The sequence below is a fragment of the Camelina sativa genome, chromosome 9, assembly GCF_000633955.1.
Source record: "Camelina sativa cultivar DH55 chromosome 9, Cs, whole genome shotgun sequence".
Lineage (NCBI taxonomy): Eukaryota > Viridiplantae > Streptophyta > Magnoliopsida > Brassicales > Brassicaceae > Camelina > Camelina sativa.
The window spans coordinates 31,275,554-31,295,406 of record NC_025693.1 but is presented as its reverse complement, the minus strand read 5'-3'; the positions used below and the strand labels follow the sequence as shown (position 1 = coordinate 31,295,406).

Genomic DNA, 19,853 nt, shown 5'->3' with positions numbered 1-19,853 from the left:
AAAAAAAAAAAAAAAATGTTATTATTACACACTTTAATATTATTTATAAGTACATATATGTAGATAATTATGACTACACCTAACCAAAGAATAACGATATAGATCAATTGTCTGAAATGTGAGCCCTACTGATGATCTTGTGGAAACGTGAAGATGGGTGAAAGAAATGATTTAAAAGATAGTTTGACTTTTAATTTGCTTATGCAGTTAAATTAATTTTGCAGTAAATTGCATTTGAAGTTGGCTCCTCCGCGTCCATGGAAAGCCAAGAATCGTAGACCATGACGTGTTTTATGGTTCTATGTACATTGATTCTGTGCCCATGCGTATGAACTAATCAAAAAATATAGATGTATAACCTTCTATCATTGTATTTGTACAAATAATTCCTTCTTAAAAATATAGAATTCAAGTCGAAAACAGTCATTTTACAAACTGATAGAACTAACTGCGGTTAGATTGGAGAATGAATCTCAAATTGCGTATTACTAAATTAGTAATATAGAGCCATTGGATCAAGAATTTAAACAAAAAAAAATTTGGAAAGAATGTTATGTTGTTATATTGTGTGTTCCACACCAAAAATATAAAAATAAAAATAGAGTGTTTTTTTGGTTTGTGCAAAAAAGATTTTAAATCATAAATGTATAACTGAAGTCGGAGAAGATCCCCAAAAATGTCGGTAACGGTTATAAAGAGAAGAGAAAGATTAAAGACGATAATACTAATAAGTTAATGAAAAGGTCAAATTAGTTGGTCCAAAATATATGGAAACGAACCGACCACGTCTCACTGTTTACTTTGCGGACTAAGCACACTTAGCTAATGTGTCTTCATTTTCTCCGGAAGTAAAATACAATTATTGATGAACAAATTTATTACTGTATGATAGTATATACCACAGAGTCAGTAAGCAAACCAAGAAGATAATGTTTCTAAAATAAATTATATTATTAGTAAAGTTTATACTTGTAAAGTAGTATGTCCACTAGATTTGAGGATTTATAGCACTGTCGACATTAGTTCTTACAAGCTTTAATTAGAAGTATTTTATCTTTCTTTTCACCAAATAATTAAGCTCATATGTATATAATATCGAGGAACATGTTCATACACTGAACTAAAGATGACTAGTTGGTCGTTAGGCTGGTTGTTAAAAGTGGTTGAAATTTATGTTTTACATTCAACAAAACATAGTAATAAATAAATAAACAGATGAATATCCACTATAAGTATATGACTAATCTTGCTTGATATGGTGTGTAATTATTTCAACAGAGAATATATAACATGCATATAGATTGACTGATTGATAGAAATAGAAATTGGTGCGCATACATGAAGGCCACTAATGTACTTTATTTTACCTTATAACAACAATTCAAAAATATTAATAATTAAGCTGAGATTTTTAGTCCATAGATTCGATTGCTGCAACATAAAAGAGACATAGATCACTCAGCACCATGTGATCCACTCCATTGTACCCTTCAAGACTTACTTAATCCAATAATATTTCTCTCTCTTTTTCTTAACCTTTTTCAGTTGTATATCAATTTTTTTTTAACATATATATGCATGAGAGTAATTATATATAATATTGTCAGTACTATTATTATTACTCGTCGATCTTACTAAAACAGTGGCACGGGGGAATGCATTTGGATAATAAATGGTTTTACTTTCTTCTTTTTAATAGAAAAATGGATCAATGATTAACTAACAAATCTATATTAATACAAAAAACGCCACTTCCAAGTGTAGTCCCATGTGATCATGGACGGCTTTGCTTTTTATCAGTTATAAAAAAAAACTAAACTTTTTATAAGATTAATTTGGAAAGAAAATTTCTTAAAATAATAGATTACGCCTATCTGAATTGTTTGGATATATATATATATATATATATATAGTATTGGTTAATTACTAGTTTAGGGTGTATAATGGTATTAGTGCAATGGCTTTCTGCATGTGAAATAGTGGGAGCTGACCATTACATGTTAACTAATACTATACATTAATGGAAACGTATTAATGTCAATAATAGTAGCGAAACATATAATAGCTAGAGAGATCCAAACAGCAAACAATTATCATAACTAGCAACTAGCAAAATCAAATAATTAAGATATAAATTCTAGAAGAACTCTACGACAAGCTTTGATAATTTACGTTATATCAAATATAAATTCATATCTGAAACTTCTTATAGAAAAATTGAAGCAAAAAAGAGATACACCGACATATGGGAGAATGGAATCAATCAAAGAAAATTTCGTAATCTATTAAAATTAAAATTCGCGTTAGCTAGAAACATATATTTCAACATAAATAACACGAATCTAATGTCTAAACTAAAGAAAAAAAAAAACGAATAAACCATCTATATATATTTGCTTACTAAAGTACACTGTACGCCTAGGGATAGTACATCAGTACATTGTGAAACAAAAACAAAGATAATTATTTTGTCAAAAATACCAGTATTAAATAGTTATATATGTTGTTTGTCAAAAAATAATAATATATATATATATAGTTATATATGTTACACACACATAGTTACTCCTTATTTATTTTAAAAGGTAGGAATTGTCATATAAAATCTTTATTTTCAAAACAACCTTGTATAAAAATAAAATAAAAACTCAATCTTCATCAACTATAAAATAAAGAAAAGTGGGGGAACAAATTATGCTTAACGTTTGATTGGGAATATTGATATGGTAGAGTGAGTAGTGGTATTTTTGAGTAGATTTTACTGTGATGGAATTTTTTTTTTATTAATAGGTCCATCAGAAATGTTAAATGATATTTGAGAAAACTATTGTTCCTTTGTTTTTATTTGATAGTCAAACAGACTTCAATTTTCGGATATGAGCTAATCCTACTCTAGTTATCTAAGAAAAAATTGACACAAAATTATATAATTAGATCACAGTTGGTAATATTGATCTCAACCTCTGTTTTGATTCTCTTTTCATTTTGTTTAATTACTTCACCTCTGCTTTGATAATAAATTGAAAATGATATACATATGTAGAGAGACTATGTTATTGTGCTCATTATTCAGACAAAGGCATTGAGATGGATAAGGACAAAAAAGAGGCATCACCTGCTCATGTGTACAGCAGAGATGGCTGTGCTGTACAGACAATTATTTCCACTAATATATAACCTTTCCTGCAATTTCATAATTTTTGTTTTCATAATTATCTTATATATAAAAATGCTCCATGTTCCCCTAATTTTGTCCACGTACCATGAAAACAAAACCTATTAATTAGTATTTTGGATATAATTTAGCTAACCTATTATTACTTTCCACGTTCATATCTCATAAGCTATAAAGAGGCAATAACTTGAATAAAATAAAATAAACCATATCTCTGTCTCTTTCTTCTTATGCTAAGTTAAATCATATATAATCTCATCGTAATCTTAAGTCATCAAGAGGTATTAGTCTGTATGATCAATTTCAGACAGGAGTAAGTAGCCACTTTAATTTATGGTTCTTGACCTAATCTAATTATCTTCGGAATAATCTTTTTTTCTTTTTGTAACTTTTAAGTCAAAAAACCAAAATACTGATACTAGCTATGCCTTTTGACCTAACCGTTAAATACTTGATTAATTAGCACTTGACAAAATTGATAGCGGATTCACACATAACTCTCGTAGTCGTAGTAGCATACAACACTTTTATAATCGGTTGAACTATACATTGCTTTCAGAGAAGTCGGTTCAAATTATGTTACTCCCTCCGTTTCACAAAGAGTGTCATTTTGACACATTTCACACAAATTAAGAAAAGTCTGAATTATACATGTTTGCCCCTATTTAATAAGTAGTTAATGTTCTATATTCAATGAAAATAGCTTTGAGTTTAGGGGTAAAAAAGAAAACTTAGCATTAAAACATTCATTGGAAATATAAAATGACACTCTTTGTGTAACAAAATTTTTTCTCCAGAATGACACTCTTTGTGAAACAAAGGGAGTATATTTTATTAAAACTGAAAATTAACGGTGAAACCGGTAATTATAGCACTTGGAAAGAGAGCAGTCAAAGCCTGGTGAGATCAGTGTGGTTCATTAATGCCAAGGATTATTTATGCAAATGTATATTTTAATTCCTTAATCTTTAACTTATTTTTTAAAAATACATTAAAAGTCAAGGAGATGGACTAACTGTAACTACTAAAGGATTGATTACATTTTTTAAACACATAGATATTTGTGCATCCCATATTATTATTATCTTTTTTTAGTATGATGAAACAGTAATATTCAACGGTTGTATTGTAGGCAGTGTTCGAAAAAGCGGTCTAGGCGCTAGGCGCTCAACCGACGCCTAGACGACCGCCTAAACCGCCTAAAATCACATATATTTCGATTTAATATATTTTCTAATTTTTAACTATATATAATTAAAATTTAAAATTTTACATTCATATACATAATTACAAATCTTTATATGTTGTTGATATCAATTAAAAACTACATTTTTTCCTAAGTTTTGTTTATGGTTTATTACTTTTATTTATCTAACATATATTTTTGTCTACAATATTACATATATAATGTTCTACGTTGAAAACGCCTAAACCGCCTAAAATCGTCTGGCCTCCGATTAAACGTTCTAGGCGCTAGGCGTTGGGTCACCGCCCAATTACCGCCTAGCGCTTTTTTGAACATTAATTGTAGGTATGCATGCTTAACATTAAAAAAAAAATACATAACGTGAAAACGAACGTAAATTAAATAGTCAACTGTTCATTGTTACGTTTTTATTTTAATTTTATTTTTTACTACAAATAAAGGGGAAATTTTAAGAATAGTATAAATGGGAGGCCTAAGCTTTCCATAATCTTCACAACTAAATCTGATTACAAAAACAGAGTCGTATTTGACTTACCCAAAACAGAGCCTTTTGTCTTAAAACACACCTCTCTTTCTCTCTCTCTTTGTGGATCTGAAATGGCGATTCCTGTTATCGATTTCTCCAAGCTCAATGGCGAAGAGAGAGAAAAGACACTGTCTGAAATCGCTAAAGCATGCGAAGAATGGGGATTTTTTCAGGTTCGGATCTTCAAACTGAAAACAGAACATTCTATTTTCTCTTCTCTCTGTTTTTTATGTGCTTATATCTCTGTGTGTATGTAGCTGATGAACCATGGGATTCCATTGGAGCTTCTGAACAAGGTGAAGACGCTGAGCTCAGAATGCTACAAAAAAGAGAGAGAAGAAGGATTCAAGACCTCAAGTCCCGTGAAGTTGCTCAACGAGTTGGTTCAGAATACTTCTGACGAGAAACTCGAAAACGTTGACTGGGAAGATGTCTTCACTCTCTTGGACCATAACCAAAACGAATGGCCATCCAACACTTCTGGCCTCAAGTAAACACTTTCTTCTCTCTAAACTACTCAAAATCTTTCAAACCCGTTTTTAAAAATCTCAACTTTATATGTTTTTTCAAAAAAAAAAAAACAGAGAGGCGATGGGAGAATACAGAGAAGAAGTGAGGAAGCTAGCAAGCAAAATGATGGAAGTGATGGATGAGAATTTGGGTTTGCCTAAAGGTTACATAAAGAAAGCTTTCAACGAAGGAATGGAAGATGGAGAAGAGACAGCTTTCTTTGGCACCAAAGTCAGCCATTACCCACCTTGTCCTCACCCGGAGCGCGTCAATGGCCTCCGAGCTCATACTGATGCAGGAGGTGTCGTTTTGCTGTTCCAAGACGATGAATATGACGGCCTTCAAGTCTTGAAAGACGGCGAGTGGATCGATGTTCAGCCTCTACCTAACGCCATTGTTATCAACACTGGTGATCAGATTGAAGTTCTTAGCAACGGAAGGTAGTTCTCTTAATCTTTCTACCAACCAAAACCATATTCTTGGCTTTGAGTTTGAGGGTTTTAACCATAATGGGTATGGCAGGTACAAGAGCGCGTGGCACAGGGTGTTGGCGCGGGAGGAAGGAAACAGAAGGTCCATAGCTTCCTTCTACAATCCATCGTACAAGGCGGCGATTGGGCCAGCCGTGGTGGCGGAGGAAGGAAGTGAGAACAAGTACCCAAAGTTTGTGTTTGGAGATTACATGGATGTCTATGCAAACCAGAAGTTCATGCCTAAGGAGCCTCGTTTTCTAGCTGTAAAATCTCTCTGATTGTAATCTTCTTTTATTTTTACAGTATTTTATCACTGTTTTATCTTTACCCCATTATGTATTTGCTAAATTATATAAATGAAAAATTTGGTATCTGTTCTCCTGGTTTTGTATTTTGTTTTTGTTTTTCCATGTGATGTATGAATCTTTGTTGTGACTTATGTTCTTAGTTTATGAATATAAGTGTGTGTGTGTGTGTGTGCCTTTCTTTGACTCTTGCAGTTGATTAAAATTAGAGGAAAAACATCATATTAGTAACCTTGAATATTTTTTTATTCTTAAATGAAGAACTAGTAAGTTGCAAACTTTAAGCGATTAGCCTTATCATATAGGTGAGTTGCTAACCTGGATCTGGATAACATTAAAAGAAAAGTTACAAGCAACAAAAATTATATACCTCACGTTCGTCAACAGATACTCTCTCGGTGATCTCATTATACTTTATCAAAAAAGAAAAGAAAAAAAAACGGTGATCTGTATATATTGTTTGATGTGGCTATTGTCTCTTTAATGGATGTTTTTGCAACATTACACTGTAATTCTCATCAGTACACTGACACACGTTTGATGATTCTATCTCAACGACCACCTCCCCTTGTTTCTTTACGTTAAGCTATTTCGTGTTCTAACTCTGTCTATAAGCATCTGCCTTCCTGAAAGATCTTCCTCGTAACTAACAACCTGCAACATTTCTTGTAATTTTAGGCTTGTAAAAACGCATGCAGATATAAGATACAACACGGAGATATTTTATAACAAGATTTTTCTTTTTACTTTTTTAATAATTTAACAAGGTATTTTAACTAGTAGGAACTGCACATGAAAAGGAGGACACACCTCTGGTTTACAAAGGTTTTTTCGTGCAATTTCGTTTTAAATCCAAAACTCAGATTCAGAGACTCAACTATTAGCAAAACATGAAAGCTTCAATAATGAAATCTCCAAGTTATAATCAGAGCAAGAGTTATATATGAACCTGCGATTCTGTCTGCGTCTCACTAAAGTTTCCGTAAGTGCCTGTAGTTACATTTCCTGGAGGACTGCCCGTGTCGTCATTCTTATGTACCCTGGAAAACACATCAGAGTTTGGTAGGCAAACATGAATTCATGTAGGAGCAGCATTTAGATTTGAGATAGTCTTTTCTCAAAACCATTTCACATCATTAATTTGCTTACACTACGTCATCATTGCACGATATTAACCTGCTTACACTCCCTACGTAGAACATAGTGGTTGATATATTCCCTTCATACAGTCATGATACACTATAATAGTACAATATAGTGATAGTTTAGATAGGGGAATCAAACAAGACGGAAGAGATTATGAGATTCATGAAGATATGCGTATTTAGACCCAAGCAAACTTGTATCCGTCAACTTCTTTATGATTCACAGCATTTGAGGTTAAGAACCAAAAAAAATATCTGCAAAATGCAGATTTGCATTTAATGAATGTAAGTACCTGTTTATCCAGTGTCTAGACAGCCCAGTGACAGAGTGATTTCCGGTATTGTATTGTTCACTAGTTGAAAAAAGCTGTTTTATCATCAAGGAGTCAAACAATGCCAAATATTGATAACTCAGAGAAAGAGAAAAAATAAGAAGATTGAATGAACACACAAACTGTAAGGATACAGTCTTTTCTGAAATCCTCCCAGGAGACTTCTGATGTTGAATCTACACAGAAGAACAGAGGTGAATACTTGGAAAATTTTACTTGGATTGAAAAATTGAAGAAAGAAGTAAATAGTACTCACTTTACTTGTCTGCTCCGACAGATCCTCAATTGCATCAGCCACATCTGGAACTTCACGACTACTTGCTGTATCATTTCCAGAGACATTGCCTTCTCCGGACTTCGAAGGGCGATCACAATTGCTTGGAGGCTCTTCCACAGGAAACACATGACTTTCTTGACCATCTTTGACAAGTTTTGCCTTCTTACACGGAAAAGTCTGTTCCCTTCCAGCTTCTCCAAGTCTGTTATTTACTTCACCTTTACCGTTTTTGCCAGAAAAATCTTGAATATATTCCCTCTCTTCAGAGTGGCTTACAAGTAGAGACACATGACTTTCTTGACCATCTTTGAAAAGTTTTGCCTTCTTAGACGGAAAAGTCTGTTCCCTTCCAGCTTCTCCAAGTCTGTTATTTACTTCACCTTTACCGTTTTTGCCAGAAAAATCTTGAATATATTCCCTCTCTTCAGAGTGGCTTACAAGTAGAGACACATGACTTTCTTGACCATCTTTGAAAAGTTTTGCCTTCTTAGACGGAAAAGTCTGTTCCCTTCCAGCTTCTCCAAGTCTGTTATTTACTTCACCTTTACCGTTTTTGCCAGAAAAATCTTGAATATATTCCCTCTCTTCAGAGTGGCTTACAAGTAGAGACACATGACTTTCTTGACCATCTTTGAAAAGTTTTGCCTTCTTAGACGGAAAAGTCTGTTCCCTTCCAGCTTCTCCAAGTCTGTTATTTACTTCACCTTTACCGTTTTTGCCAGAAAAATCTTGAATATATTCCCTCTCTTCAGAGTGGCTTACAAGTAGAGACACATTGTCCCTTGAGGACATTGGCAAAAACTGTGTATGAAACTGACTTGCGCCAGAACCTGCTTCTCTGTCTTGAGTTGTCAATTCCTTTGGATGGAAGTTGTTAGGACTAACAACTTGATTCTACACATCAGAATAATAGAAAGGACTATCCGTTAAATTTAATGATTTATGTCAACAAAACTATTTCAAAGATATAGAAGCCGTGGAGTCCCACCTGTCTAACACATTCATAAACCCAGTCAGGTGTCACGGAAACTATTCCCCATTTGGAAGCTGTCTCATACTTACTTCCGTTAGCGTAGTTGCATAGCAAGTGAGTCACTTTCTTGGTTAGTTTTTTCACAAATTTTGCTCCAAGTACATAACACAAATTTGACAGGAGTTTTATATCCTTGTCGTCCTGTTGGGAACTACAAATGCAAAAGCTTTCGAATCCAGGCAAAGGTGTCTGGCAGGGAAGAGGTGAGTAGACGATATGACTACTAACAGCAACTAAACAACCATCCTACACCATCAAGATAACAACTTAGACAATAAGCCTGAAAAATGAAGCATCATAAGGATATACACGGTTTAAATGAATGATGGTATGGCAGTTGGACACAGAGTACACCAGAATAAACGATACAATCAGTGATAACAGATGAAAGCTGAGAAGAAGAATACCTCTAAACAAGATCGAACCCAATGACTTGAGACATAGCTAATATGGGTAGTCCCGGCACTTCGGAACCCACCATGGGATTCAATAGTAAAGTCTGCGTTATTTATCAGAGGATCATTTACCACCACTTCTCCTCCACCTTGATTCACCCATTCCACGATTTCAGGTCGCTGCACAATTTTGTAAGACATCAATGAATAGACCTCGAAGATGTATTCTCAGACAAGAAACTAGTGGAAGACAAGGAAACCTGGTTCTTCGAATAACCACATACCCGATCTTCAGGAAAAGAATGCGAGAAACAAAATGTCTTCCCCTTAAATACAGATGACATTCTTTCATTCACGTTTTGACCATTGAATTCATATTGATTACTCTGTTGTTCTTTGCTTTTACTAGTTACAGGGGAAATAAGTGTTTCTTTTTGCTTGGGTGATACTATTTTCCTTTCCGCATGAATCTCATCTTTCCTGCCAAATTCCTGCATTGCTTCTTTGTTTCCCAGAAAAGTTGCTGGCCCATTTGAAACATTGATACTCCTTGAAGATGAATCATATGCCATGGTCTGACCGAGAGTATTTTTACCCTGTTCCATACTTGACATCCCTGCAAATGATCCCTTGGTCAAGCATGCAGAATCTGCGCAAAAACAAGTCAGTTAGAGAACTGTAATACAACGCATTGATATGTCTTGATGCATCTTGGATAGATGACATGTGTCCGCGATAATGTAATAATGGTTAAACGAGACGACAACAGACCTCTTGGAAGAATCAAATGGGTAGCAGTATATAATTGATGAACTGGAATTTCTTTTTTCTCACGATCACAATCTTCAAGCCAACTGGGTGTGACTACTTGAACGACACCAGAAGCTGCAATACTCCTCACCTCTCTTTTCTCACTGCAAATCAATAAATTGTGTAGAGATCAAAATATTACAGAGAATATGCTTAGAGAGACCCACCTAATAGTATTGGATCAATGCTACAAGAGAAAAAAAGAAGAAGGAAAAAGCTATTAAGGAAAAAACAATCCCTCTGGTAGTGCAAAGATAGCGGTTACCTCTCTGAAGGAGTTCCAACAACAATGTGAGTCATGCTTTCGTTTAGCAGCATATACCGCGTTCCACCACCTCTACAGACCAACTTAAAAAGTCTACGCATTTCAGAAGCTTCAAAACCAAGCAGAAAAATTCTACAATCTGATAAGTACAGGTCATTGTCTTCGGATTCTGAATCTCTGGCAGTACAACCATCAATATCTTGCTCTTGCGGCCTTGTATGTGGGCCTTCACTTGGTTCTTTAACATCGGTACTGGGGTTCATAGAAGTGGAAAAAATATTTTGTGAGGCAGAAGCTTCTATATCTGAGTCTCTAGACTGAGCACAAGAAGCATATGAATCTGCCACAGACACAGACACAGCTGTGGGCAAAGGAAACTTTTCTTGAACATTATGATGGATTCCTTTATCACGCAACCCTCGTGCCAAGGGTATGGAACTGAGAACAGGATATGACTCTTCACTGAGACAGACTGCGCATATCAAGGTGACATATCAGTATCGATGAATCTGTTAACTAATAGAGAGCCAATATACTGATAAGTACGAGAATGTATAAAACGCAGAAGCACCAAACATCACCTTTTCTATCGATGGACTGCTGAAACCATTTCCGTGTGACAATTTGAATGTGACCCCATTTTCGAGCAACTTTGTATTTGTCACCTTCGGCAGCGTATGCAGTGTCAAGGAATCAATTTTCATTAAAGTCCAAACAACGAAATTTCAAACTTTAGTGATCAGGAACCCGATTATCAACATATCAACTGGATAATGGTTATAGTCACATATCTTGTAACTTAAGCCCTGACTGCTAATTTAACAGCACAACTGAATGCGCCCAAAAATCATTGTATGACCCAGGATTAGCAGATTATTGAAAAAAAATCAAAGGATATATCAGCGATCAGATGTGTACAACTCCTTGTTAGCTCACCAGAGTAGCTCCCTCCATATTCTGAAATAACCTTCTCCATTCCCTTACGCTCATCTGATAATAAGTCACAGATTAACTATCAACAAAGAACCTGATTCACATAAATTTAATAAACCGGTTCTCTAACCTCCTGGAATTCTTGTGACACAGATTGTCAATCCAGAAAAAGGAGGAACCTTATATGGTTCCTGGGGAACCACACGGTGCTCAGTCCAACACTGATGTAACCAATTCAGTGTAACAACTGGCTTCTTCTGAGTATTCAGAGCCCACTGCAAGTAAAAATAATAAAATATATTTAGCTGTAACAATGAAATAGGCATAACTGGTTTTGAACAGCTTCCTCAAGAACCTCATCAGTTCACTTTGCTCTAGGATATAAAATATAATGATAAGTTCTCAGAGGCACGAGGCTGACTCAAAACAATTTCAGAAAAGAATTTCTTCACTCAGAGAACTAAACCTGCCCTAGAGCCAAAGTATTATTTACATCATCCAGCAACCATCTGACAATGAACAGAGCAGAATTCATCAATAGGGAGGAAGAGTGGAAGACAACAACTTATATATTGAGGCTTTCATTCGGAGCATTTTACATCTTTACTTTCGCGAATAGGCCTCTCTTTTTTTCTATTGTAGGCACTATGCACTGATGGAAAAATGTAATACTCAAATGCACGAAGCGAAAGACCAACAGAGAAAAAAATCATCTTTTGTCTCTATCAACATACCCTAGTGTGCCAATTGGAGAAAAAATAAATGAACTGAAAAACAATTTTATTAAACCTAACATAATTCGAATAATCTTCTGAGATGCATGATGAAAAACAGCAGCATTGATATGTTAATAAAGAAGCTAGTTATAATCTACAGATGTGAACCTTCAGAAAGGTAAAAGAATATTGATGGCAATCTTTGAACAATAGACCTTGTACTTAGCAGCCAAGACATTTTTGACAATGACGAAGTTGACATCAGAAGAAGATTTGGAAAGAAAAACTCCCCCCATGGAAGTAACCATCTCTCTGATCTTGACCTTCAAAAAAAATTGCAATCAACGAGTTAGGACTTCACTAAGGAGAGATGAGTCCTTCAGAGCAACTCAAAACAACTCTCTAAAACAAAAATCAGTTTATTAGTCTACAATTCTTGCAATTTGATAAGACATTTCCACTAGGTAAAAAAGAGAAGTACCTTCTCATCCATCAGGAAACCAGAAGCAAGAACTTTCAGACCCTCCATCGCTAGACAACAAGTGAATCCCCCTTGTGGCAGCGGTCTACCCTCTTTTGCACAGGAGAGGGCACACTGTGGACCTGCCGCGCAATAATAAACATAGCTCTTATTTAGAAATTTCACGAACAGAGATCCAGTTGATTTTTTAAGTGACAGGAAACATAAATAAACTCATCTCACCAATCAAGTTACAACCCTTGGCTGTAAGACTCTTGAATTTCTCCTGCAAAACCCCAAAACAATGGCAATAAGGCCAATTTCGTTCAGAAACATAGGCAATTGCAGTAATTTAGAAGAAAAATTAAAATCGCACATGATCGGGAGAAGCGATGACATGAAAATCGGAGGGACCGCTCCGAGAAGGGTCGCAGCAGAGGACGATTTCGGCACCGTTGAGTTTGAAAGCATCGAGAAGTGTATCGAAGACTTCAGGGGGAACCAGATTCCGAGACATAAAGACGTTGGAACCTTTAAATAGTTGCGTCGTCTTCATCGCCGCCGGCAAAACCTAACCGCGCACTAGTCGACTAGTTTGTCAGAGCTTCACGGTGGTTATTTGGAAGAAATTAAAACCCTAGGATCGGCGGAAGAAGGTGGGATGCTCGAACTTTGAAGCATAGCACGAGATTCGACAAGCCCGGTGAGTGAATCGGCGCGTGTGGTAAACTGACTGGGACTGTGGCGGAACTCTCAAATCGGGGGACGCGGGAATTTTTCAGTGAGCTTAATTTCTCTTTTAGGGCTTTTTATTATGTTTTTATGACGTTTCCGTTCCCCAATTGGGCCGACGATAATTTTTTCAGGTTAGTAAAAACAATTACCATTATTAGATATAAATCTTACCATAGAAAGCCTGAAATCTATATTAAAAATTACAATTTGGTTTAAGTCTTTTAAGTTTTACTTATTATTTTTTTTTTACAACATTAACCCCTAAAACAATTTAATAAATAACATTGTAGAGAAATTCAAATACTAAACTTTTTTAAATTGACCAACATTTGTTATATTTATTGTCATAAAATCTTAACAACATCTATACATTCCGATTTTTCCAAAACAACTATACCCATTAAAGTTTTAACACATTAAATCTCCAATACTATTTTTATAGATGCTATAATCTCTCAAATTTAAATGATATACAACAGATTTTCTAATAACAAAAGTTTACGATCTCCATAATTATATTAACATTAATAAATTTCTTAAACCAAAAATCTAATTATAAAATGTCACATTAAATATGTTGAAAACCCCCCATATAATTTGGTTTATTTTTTATTTTTGAGTAATTACCAAAAGAACTAAAATTCTATTAATTATCATAAACTATATATATTGACATGGAAAAATTATAAACTATAAAAATATGCTAATTTGGTAAAACAATTAACATAATTAAACTTGATAAAAAACTTATTTTGATTATTTATTTTTAGATAAAAACTTATTTTGATTTTGGTGAGACTGGTTGGCATTAATCTCATTTAGGGAGTTAAGTGGAATTATTTTTTAAAAAAACATTTTTAGATGTGTACCATAAGATAAATGTATTACTAGACTATACATATACCACACGCCACACGGGTTAAAACCTTGAAAACACTACAAAAATCCTTTACTTTAAATAATTATATCAAATATCTTTAAATTTTTATATTTTTAAATTAATAAAACAATAATAAAATAATAAATAAATACAACATAAATTTTAAATTTTTAAAATTAAAAATATTGTTCCTGCAGGTTAAATCCTAGTTAATGAGTAAGTTTTTTACAACACAGAGAATATTTTGCGTTTAAAGATATTTTGCCAATTAATTAATATCTTCAATTTTGCAATCGACTGCAAAGAAACCGAGCTTCTCTTAAAAAAACTTTTATTTTGTACAGAGGAGAGAGGACTTCGTCTTCTACGTGAGAAACGACTAGAAACTCATAACTAGGCGCAAAAATGAGAAGCGATAGTAACCTACCAAGAATAAAGGCAACGTTAGAGCCAGACTTTGACCCAAACAAAAAAACCTTATCAAAAACTAAGCCGGAGTACTTTAACTTGGCCGGTTTAGGTCTGGAGGAGCCTGTGCTTTGGTCTGGGGATGTGTCTGCTGCGGCAAGCCCAGAACCAGATGTTTCTCTGCAGGCAAGTGAGATTCTTTTAGACCTGTTTTTTTCTTTCTTTTGACTGTCTTTCCTTTTGCTGCAGGGTTGTTCGAAGCTCCCTTTAGTTTATCATCTTGCTCTTTTGACTTGTCAGGTTGACTGTGGACTAAGGATTTGATGGTTTCACTTAGATCAACACTAGCTTTAACTCCAACACCTGAAGCCTTAGCCGGATAAACAGTACCCTCCGTCTTTGGGACCGGTTGTGTATGTTTCCCATTTGTTGTCTTCGTTTGATCCTTCAATAAATTAGGAGGCGGGGGATGAGAAAAATGAGAGAAATGTGCGACTATTAGAGATAGTCATGATAAATGGATATACCCATATGCTAGCAATTAGAAACAAATAAAAGCTATGGCGTAAAAAAATACCATCTCTTTCCCAAGGTTTCCTTTCAATGCTCTCCGCCTTTCCTTTTCCCGACAAATGGCACGCTTGATCTCACGATTGTCCATTAGACTATTTGGCCAGAGTGCAGCTAGCTGGAGGAAGAAATAAATCCAAAAGAAGATTACTCAGGAAGATAAAGTAAATTTTAGGCAAGGTCTAGTCTACTAATTTTGAATGGAATTGAAAAGCAAATAGACCACGAGTGTCAGGAAAGGCGAGGAACTTACATTTGCATAGAGCTTTCTGATCTGAGAATTCGAATCTTCATCCAATCCCTAGTATTACCAAAACCAGAGCACAAACTGTATTTAAATTTCAATTCTGCAGCTAAGTTGGAAACGTATTAATGTAAAATTATGAAAGATATTAGTTACCTCAACAAAGTTGTCATATAGATCACACAATTTTCCCTCGAGCGTCGCATCCATGACAAACTTCTTCAAAGATGGCTTTCCAACAGAGCCAACATCCAGAAAATCATCTGACGTTCCAGCTTCTTGATTGTTTGCCTGTAAAACAATTTATGTCAGCGCATTAATAATATCAGATGTGTCTCAATGAATAGAGAGAAACAAGTGCTTAACCCAATGGCAACCATTATCAGAGAGAACTCTGAGTTCCGTGTATCATTGAAAATGGGATGTTTAAATCCAAAAAATATACAGAAAAACAAAAGTATCTTATATATAATACCATATACGAAGTTCCTTTGGAAATCAGATCAGGGATACTATTAGAGCATAAGAGAGAGAACCTGTGATTCCATTAGTGGAATTCGTGTTTTTAGCATCTCGATAACTTCATTCTTGATTTGTTGAAATCTCGTATCTTTTTCTCGATTTGCATTATCACCCGACTCAATCATGAGTTTCAAGTTCCTCTGTAACAATAATCATTACTAAACCGTAAGAGGTTGAGCTCCTTCGCTAATAAACGCTTATCTTGTTAGCTTTTCTGAAATGAAAGAGCTTTCACCTGAAACTTGAAAAATCTAACTACTCTAATGCCTCAGTAAGAATCACAACTCCATTCCGATAACAAGTCTCAGTATGCAGGAGATAGAAATGATTACCTTAAGTGATCTAATCTGTATTAGATGACCAACAATGCTCATGAGACGATTAATTAACTCTCCTGATACATTCCCTTCGCTCCCCTGCTTCAAGAAAAGAAAAATTCACTCTTCTTCACTTCTCTGGAAGATTATTGAAATATATACACACACACATCAGAAGTGTTTGATTACCGCAATTCTAGCAACTTTAGCAAGCTTCAACTTTACATCTCTTGGCAATCCCCTCTTCACTGCTTGGGATGAGATATCAGCGTCTTGATTCTCTGTGGCAGCAGGAGGGCTTGCTGCAATAAATTGGAAATTATAGTTTGCTAAATGGTATTTAGCTTTGCATGCATGTAAATAGATCGAACATTTGAAACTCACATTCAGCGACCACCTTCTCCAATTCCCTGATGGCTTTCTCAAGAGTCGAGGATTTAGGTCTGACATTTGAACTACTTTTTGTCTGAATAAAAAAATTTCTTACAGAATTAAGAGAAAACCGATATATAATATGCAAGAAAAAAAAAGCATGGAAGCTAATATTAGCCAGGAAGATCAACCCAGAGTGGAGATGAAAACTAGAGCAACAGAAGTACAGAACAAACGTTTAGTGGGTGTCAGCCGAACAGCATGACTCATAAATGCCAACTAATACATGAACTCTCTGGATTGAATGCTAAAAACTTCCACAATTAAAGATGGTGATTATGCAGTCTAAAAGTTTAGAGAAATCACTCTTGGAGATGTAGAAGATGAAAGACCCCCAAATACATGCTTACTACAACTTTCAGACTAACTAAAATGAGGACACTTATATACTTATGGAAAGTACTTAATAGTTTATTGGAATAGATTCTTTGCTTACTGTTGCAATGTTCAGGTCATGCATGCTACTGTTTTCTTGCTGACAGACTACTGTTGATTTTGCCGAAACATTTGGTCGAGATTTTCGTGGAAGGGAGTTAGATTCTTGATGAGCATTTTTGCTGCTGCAAATTGGATGAAGGGGGGCAGAAGATTCAGCTGCCTTTGACTTCGGACTTGTGGCATTCCTTGGCTGATGATTCGCTTCATCAGTATGGGGAATTGAGTCCGCTGTCTTTGAATCGTTGGAAATGTTCTTCAACGAGGGCTCAGGAGCAGCTGATTGATCCTGTACATTCACATTCATAAAATCGATCGTCTGGTCTGGAACTCTAAAATAAAATAGATTCAAAAAGTTATTTGCAAGTAAGGGTGCTACCTTTCCCCCAGCCGTCTTAGCCATCTTGGCTTGTTTTCTGGATACATCAACAACATCGCCGCAAGGTTTTGCTGACTTTTTCCTTCGCCTTTTCTTTGGTTTCTGGTTTGAAGTTGTTGGTTCACTGTTGTACAAAGGAATCACAGTTTAGAAAAATCAGTAAGTGGAATATATAGCCTATTCATAGGGAAACTGAGAAACCTGAATCCTATCAAAAATGAGAGACCACATTGATACAAAACGGTATTACGTTTTAGGGTGAATCAAACTAGTCACTACGATTATATGATAGTATGATACTACAAGGAGTAGCAAGATTATCAAGCAAACTGTATAAAACATTTCTGCCCTCAGGAAACACTGCATAAACCCATATTAGAGGGAAAAGAAAGGTGATACCAAAGTCTATTTCCAAATAATTATGCTGCCCATTGCCTACTTTCACAACATATCACTAACTGAAAACAGACAATAAGTAATGTGACAACATAGACCAAAAAGTGGACCAAGAAACTTACATCCGTTCTAATTTTCCTCTACTAATAAAAAATCCATCATGCTTAATTGGCGAATTATCAACTTCAAAATAATCATCCTACAATGGAAAGCAAAGATATGATGTTTCAGCTATCAACAAGATACACTTAGATCACATAAGAAAAACATATGTAGGATATCTATACTAACCAATTCAGCATCATCGATAAACGAATCTTGAGTGTCATACTCGTCATCATCTGGGGCACCACCTAGCTCTTCCCCATCACTACTATCTCTACCCTGAAATATATTTTATTTCAATATAAGGCAATCAGAAACCTGTGGGAAAAGCAGTGCTAAGTGCTAACGCATAGTATGAAAATAATCTGAGTAAGAAACCAAACATTCATCTAACTTGTACAGATAATAGAAAGTGGAACGAACCATGTAGAGCCTCTCAATCTTCTGTATAACGTCGTTAAAACGATAGGCTTGAGGTTGGCCAGCCATTTCATTTTCTGTTGGTGCCTTCTGCATTTGATAATTATCCATACAATTTACATTAATTATGGCTACTATCTGAACCAAAGTCCTTACAAGATGAATTCACAATTGAAATTGACGAGGTTGCAACTATGCATATCTAAAAACGCAACTCGAATTACTCGCCAAGACTAGACAATCAAATCACAAAATCACAATCAACTGTAGTTTGTTTCAGATACAAGAATTAGCTTGTTGAAACCCTAGCTCCAAACCCAATGTCAATGAGAATTTCCCAATTTAGCTCCCGAATACACGAGACAGGGGTCAAGGAAATTACAAGAGCAGAGAGATTCTGAGTATACTTATATGCATGTAAGAGTTAAAAACTCACCCGAGCAAGGGGAAACTCGAAGTTAGGGTTAGCATTGAGAGACGGGTCGGTCGACGAAGGAAACAAGCCGTTCTCCTTGGTAGCCTCATACATAAGCTTCTTCCACGATACGTAATTCGTCTCCTCAAGACGAAGCTCAACCTTAAGTAATCTCCGATCACCAGCAGTCAATACCTCAGACGAGATTTCACACGGTTCGCCGGGATTTGAACCGTCATCGGTAGAGACCTTTGGTTGCCCCATTAGTGAATTCGGGTCGGGTCGGGTCAGAGTTAAGACTCTGTAGAGACCCGGATCGGAGACGACGTGACTCTGGTGGAAATGAATCAAGGAGTTGGGGAATTGTGATGAATTGTGGAGACGGCTCCGAGAGAGAGAGAGAGAATTTTGGAGCTGAGAAGATGATTTTTGTTAGAACATTGCGCGGGATATACCCAGCAAATGACGCTTCGTAACTCGTAAGCTTTTTTTTTTTTTCTCGTGAACAGATTTTTTAATTATTAGTACTATTTATTTATTCTGCCTCTCGAAAAATGGATTTTTTCTTAAATCATTTTTTCAAAAGTTATTAACATGCATTAAGGTTTTTTAGTCTATAGATAAAATAATAGTATTGGTTAAAGAGGTGTATCCTATTGGACAATAAATGTTTTTCATATTTATCTTTTGGTTTATAACAGTTAAATTTTTATTTTTTTACACTAAATAAAAGTTAATTTGATATATACAGTAGTAATGTCATCGTTAAAAAAGAGATGAGTTTCTTAATTTATTAAGTATTATTTTAATAATTGTTTAATAATCCCTACATTTCATAATATAGGATGTTTTAGATAAAATTTTTTATTTCATAATATAATATGTTTTCAAGTTTTCATACTACTTTTATATTAGTTTCATATTTTATATTATGCAGTCTTGTTTATGATTGGTTAAACTTTTTAAAAGTAGTCATTTCTTAATATCAAAACATTTTATATTATGAAACGGAGAAAGTATAATATAATTATTT

At 35.0% G+C, this 19,853-nt stretch overlaps 3 protein-coding genes across 6 annotated transcripts; 1 reads left to right on the top strand and 2 right to left on the bottom strand.

Annotated features, from left to right (window-relative positions):
• Positions 4,871 to 6,274, top strand: LOC104713401 (1-aminocyclopropane-1-carboxylate oxidase 5-like). The gene is made up of 4 exons (XM_010430508.2): positions 4,871 to 5,081; positions 5,166 to 5,398; positions 5,493 to 5,858; positions 5,941 to 6,274. Exons 1-4 carry the CDS (start codon positions 4,980 to 4,982, stop codon positions 6,167 to 6,169), a joined length of 930 nt encoding a protein of 309 aa, XP_010428810.1. The 5' UTR covers positions 4,871 to 4,979; the 3' UTR covers positions 6,170 to 6,274.
• LOC104713400 (DNA topoisomerase 2-binding protein 1-like) lies at positions 6,499 to 13,344 on the bottom strand. Of its 3 annotated transcripts, none has more exons than XM_010430507.1 (17): positions 12,939 to 13,344; positions 12,806 to 12,848; positions 12,584 to 12,705; positions 12,318 to 12,425; positions 11,517 to 11,661; positions 11,352 to 11,443; positions 11,035 to 11,128; positions 10,454 to 10,925; positions 10,150 to 10,292; positions 9,663 to 10,027; positions 9,391 to 9,558; positions 8,939 to 9,229; positions 7,930 to 8,844; positions 7,808 to 7,849; positions 7,635 to 7,708; positions 7,146 to 7,236; positions 6,499 to 6,850 (listed from the first exon to the last, which is right to left on the bottom strand). In XM_010430507.1, the coding sequence occupies exons 1-17, from the start codon at positions 13,116 to 13,118 to the stop codon at positions 6,773 to 6,775; spliced, it is 3,423 nt and encodes a 1,140-aa protein (XP_010428809.1). In that variant the 5' UTR covers positions 13,119 to 13,344; the 3' UTR covers positions 6,499 to 6,772. The 3 variants fall into 3 exon arrangements, 2 of the variants coding, with proteins under 2 accessions (XP_010428809.1, XP_019085042.1); XR_755609.2 differs by lacking the exon at positions 6,499 to 6,850 and adding an exon at positions 7,373 to 7,435; XM_019229497.1 differs by having other exon boundaries at positions 7,635 to 7,849.
• LOC104713399 lies at positions 14,476 to 19,316 on the bottom strand. Of its 2 annotated transcripts, XM_010430505.1 has the most exons (15): positions 18,842 to 19,316; positions 18,409 to 18,495; positions 18,172 to 18,264; positions 18,003 to 18,079; positions 17,485 to 17,608; positions 17,107 to 17,394; positions 16,623 to 16,704; positions 16,428 to 16,540; positions 16,254 to 16,337; positions 15,936 to 16,061; positions 15,556 to 15,690; positions 15,409 to 15,456; positions 15,163 to 15,273; positions 14,679 to 15,030; positions 14,476 to 14,600 (listed from the first exon to the last, which is right to left on the bottom strand). In XM_010430505.1, exons 1-14 carry the CDS (start codon positions 19,082 to 19,084, stop codon positions 14,680 to 14,682), a joined length of 1,962 nt encoding a protein of 653 aa, XP_010428807.1. In that variant the 5' UTR covers positions 19,085 to 19,316; the 3' UTR covers positions 14,476 to 14,600; position 14,679. The 2 variants fall into 2 exon arrangements, with proteins under 2 accessions (XP_010428807.1, XP_010428806.1); XM_010430504.1 differs by having other exon boundaries at positions 14,476 to 15,030.

Bases quoted from the DNA above. Each gene is read 5' to 3' on its own strand.
- LOC104713399 (XM_010430504.1), bottom strand. From the start codon at position 19,084: ATGGGGCAACCAAAGGTCTCTACCGATGACGGTTCAAATCCCGGCGAA. The intron at 18,265-18,408 runs GTTCGTTCCACT...AATATATTTCAG, and splicing joins AGATTGAGAGGCTCTACATG to GGTAGAGATAGTAGTGATGG. The intron at 16,338-16,427 runs GTAATCAAACAC...TTCTTGAAGCAG, and splicing joins CTAAAGTTGCTAGAATTGCG to GGGAGCGAAGGGAATGTATC.
- LOC104713401 (XM_010430508.2), top strand. From the start codon at position 4,980: ATGGCGATTCCTGTTATCGATTTCTCCAAGCTCAATGGCGAAGAGAGA. The intron at 5,399-5,492 runs GTAAACACTTTC...AAAAAAAAACAG, and splicing joins TCCAACACTTCTGGCCTCAA to AGAGGCGATGGGAGAATACA. The intron at 5,859-5,940 runs GTAGTTCTCTTA...TGGGTATGGCAG, and splicing joins GAAGTTCTTAGCAACGGAAG to GTACAAGAGCGCGTGGCACA.
- LOC104713400 (XM_019229497.1), bottom strand. From the start codon at position 13,118: ATGAAGACGACGCAACTATTTAAAGGTTCCAACGTCTTTATGTCTCGG. The intron at 11,662-12,317 runs GTCTATTGTTCA...TTTTACTTGCAG, and splicing joins TCTTGGCTGCTAAGTACAAG to TGGGCTCTGAATACTCAGAA. The intron at 6,851-7,145 runs GTTCATATATAA...GAAATGTTGCAG, and splicing joins AGACGCAGACAGAATCGCAG to GTTGTTAGTTACGAGGAAGA.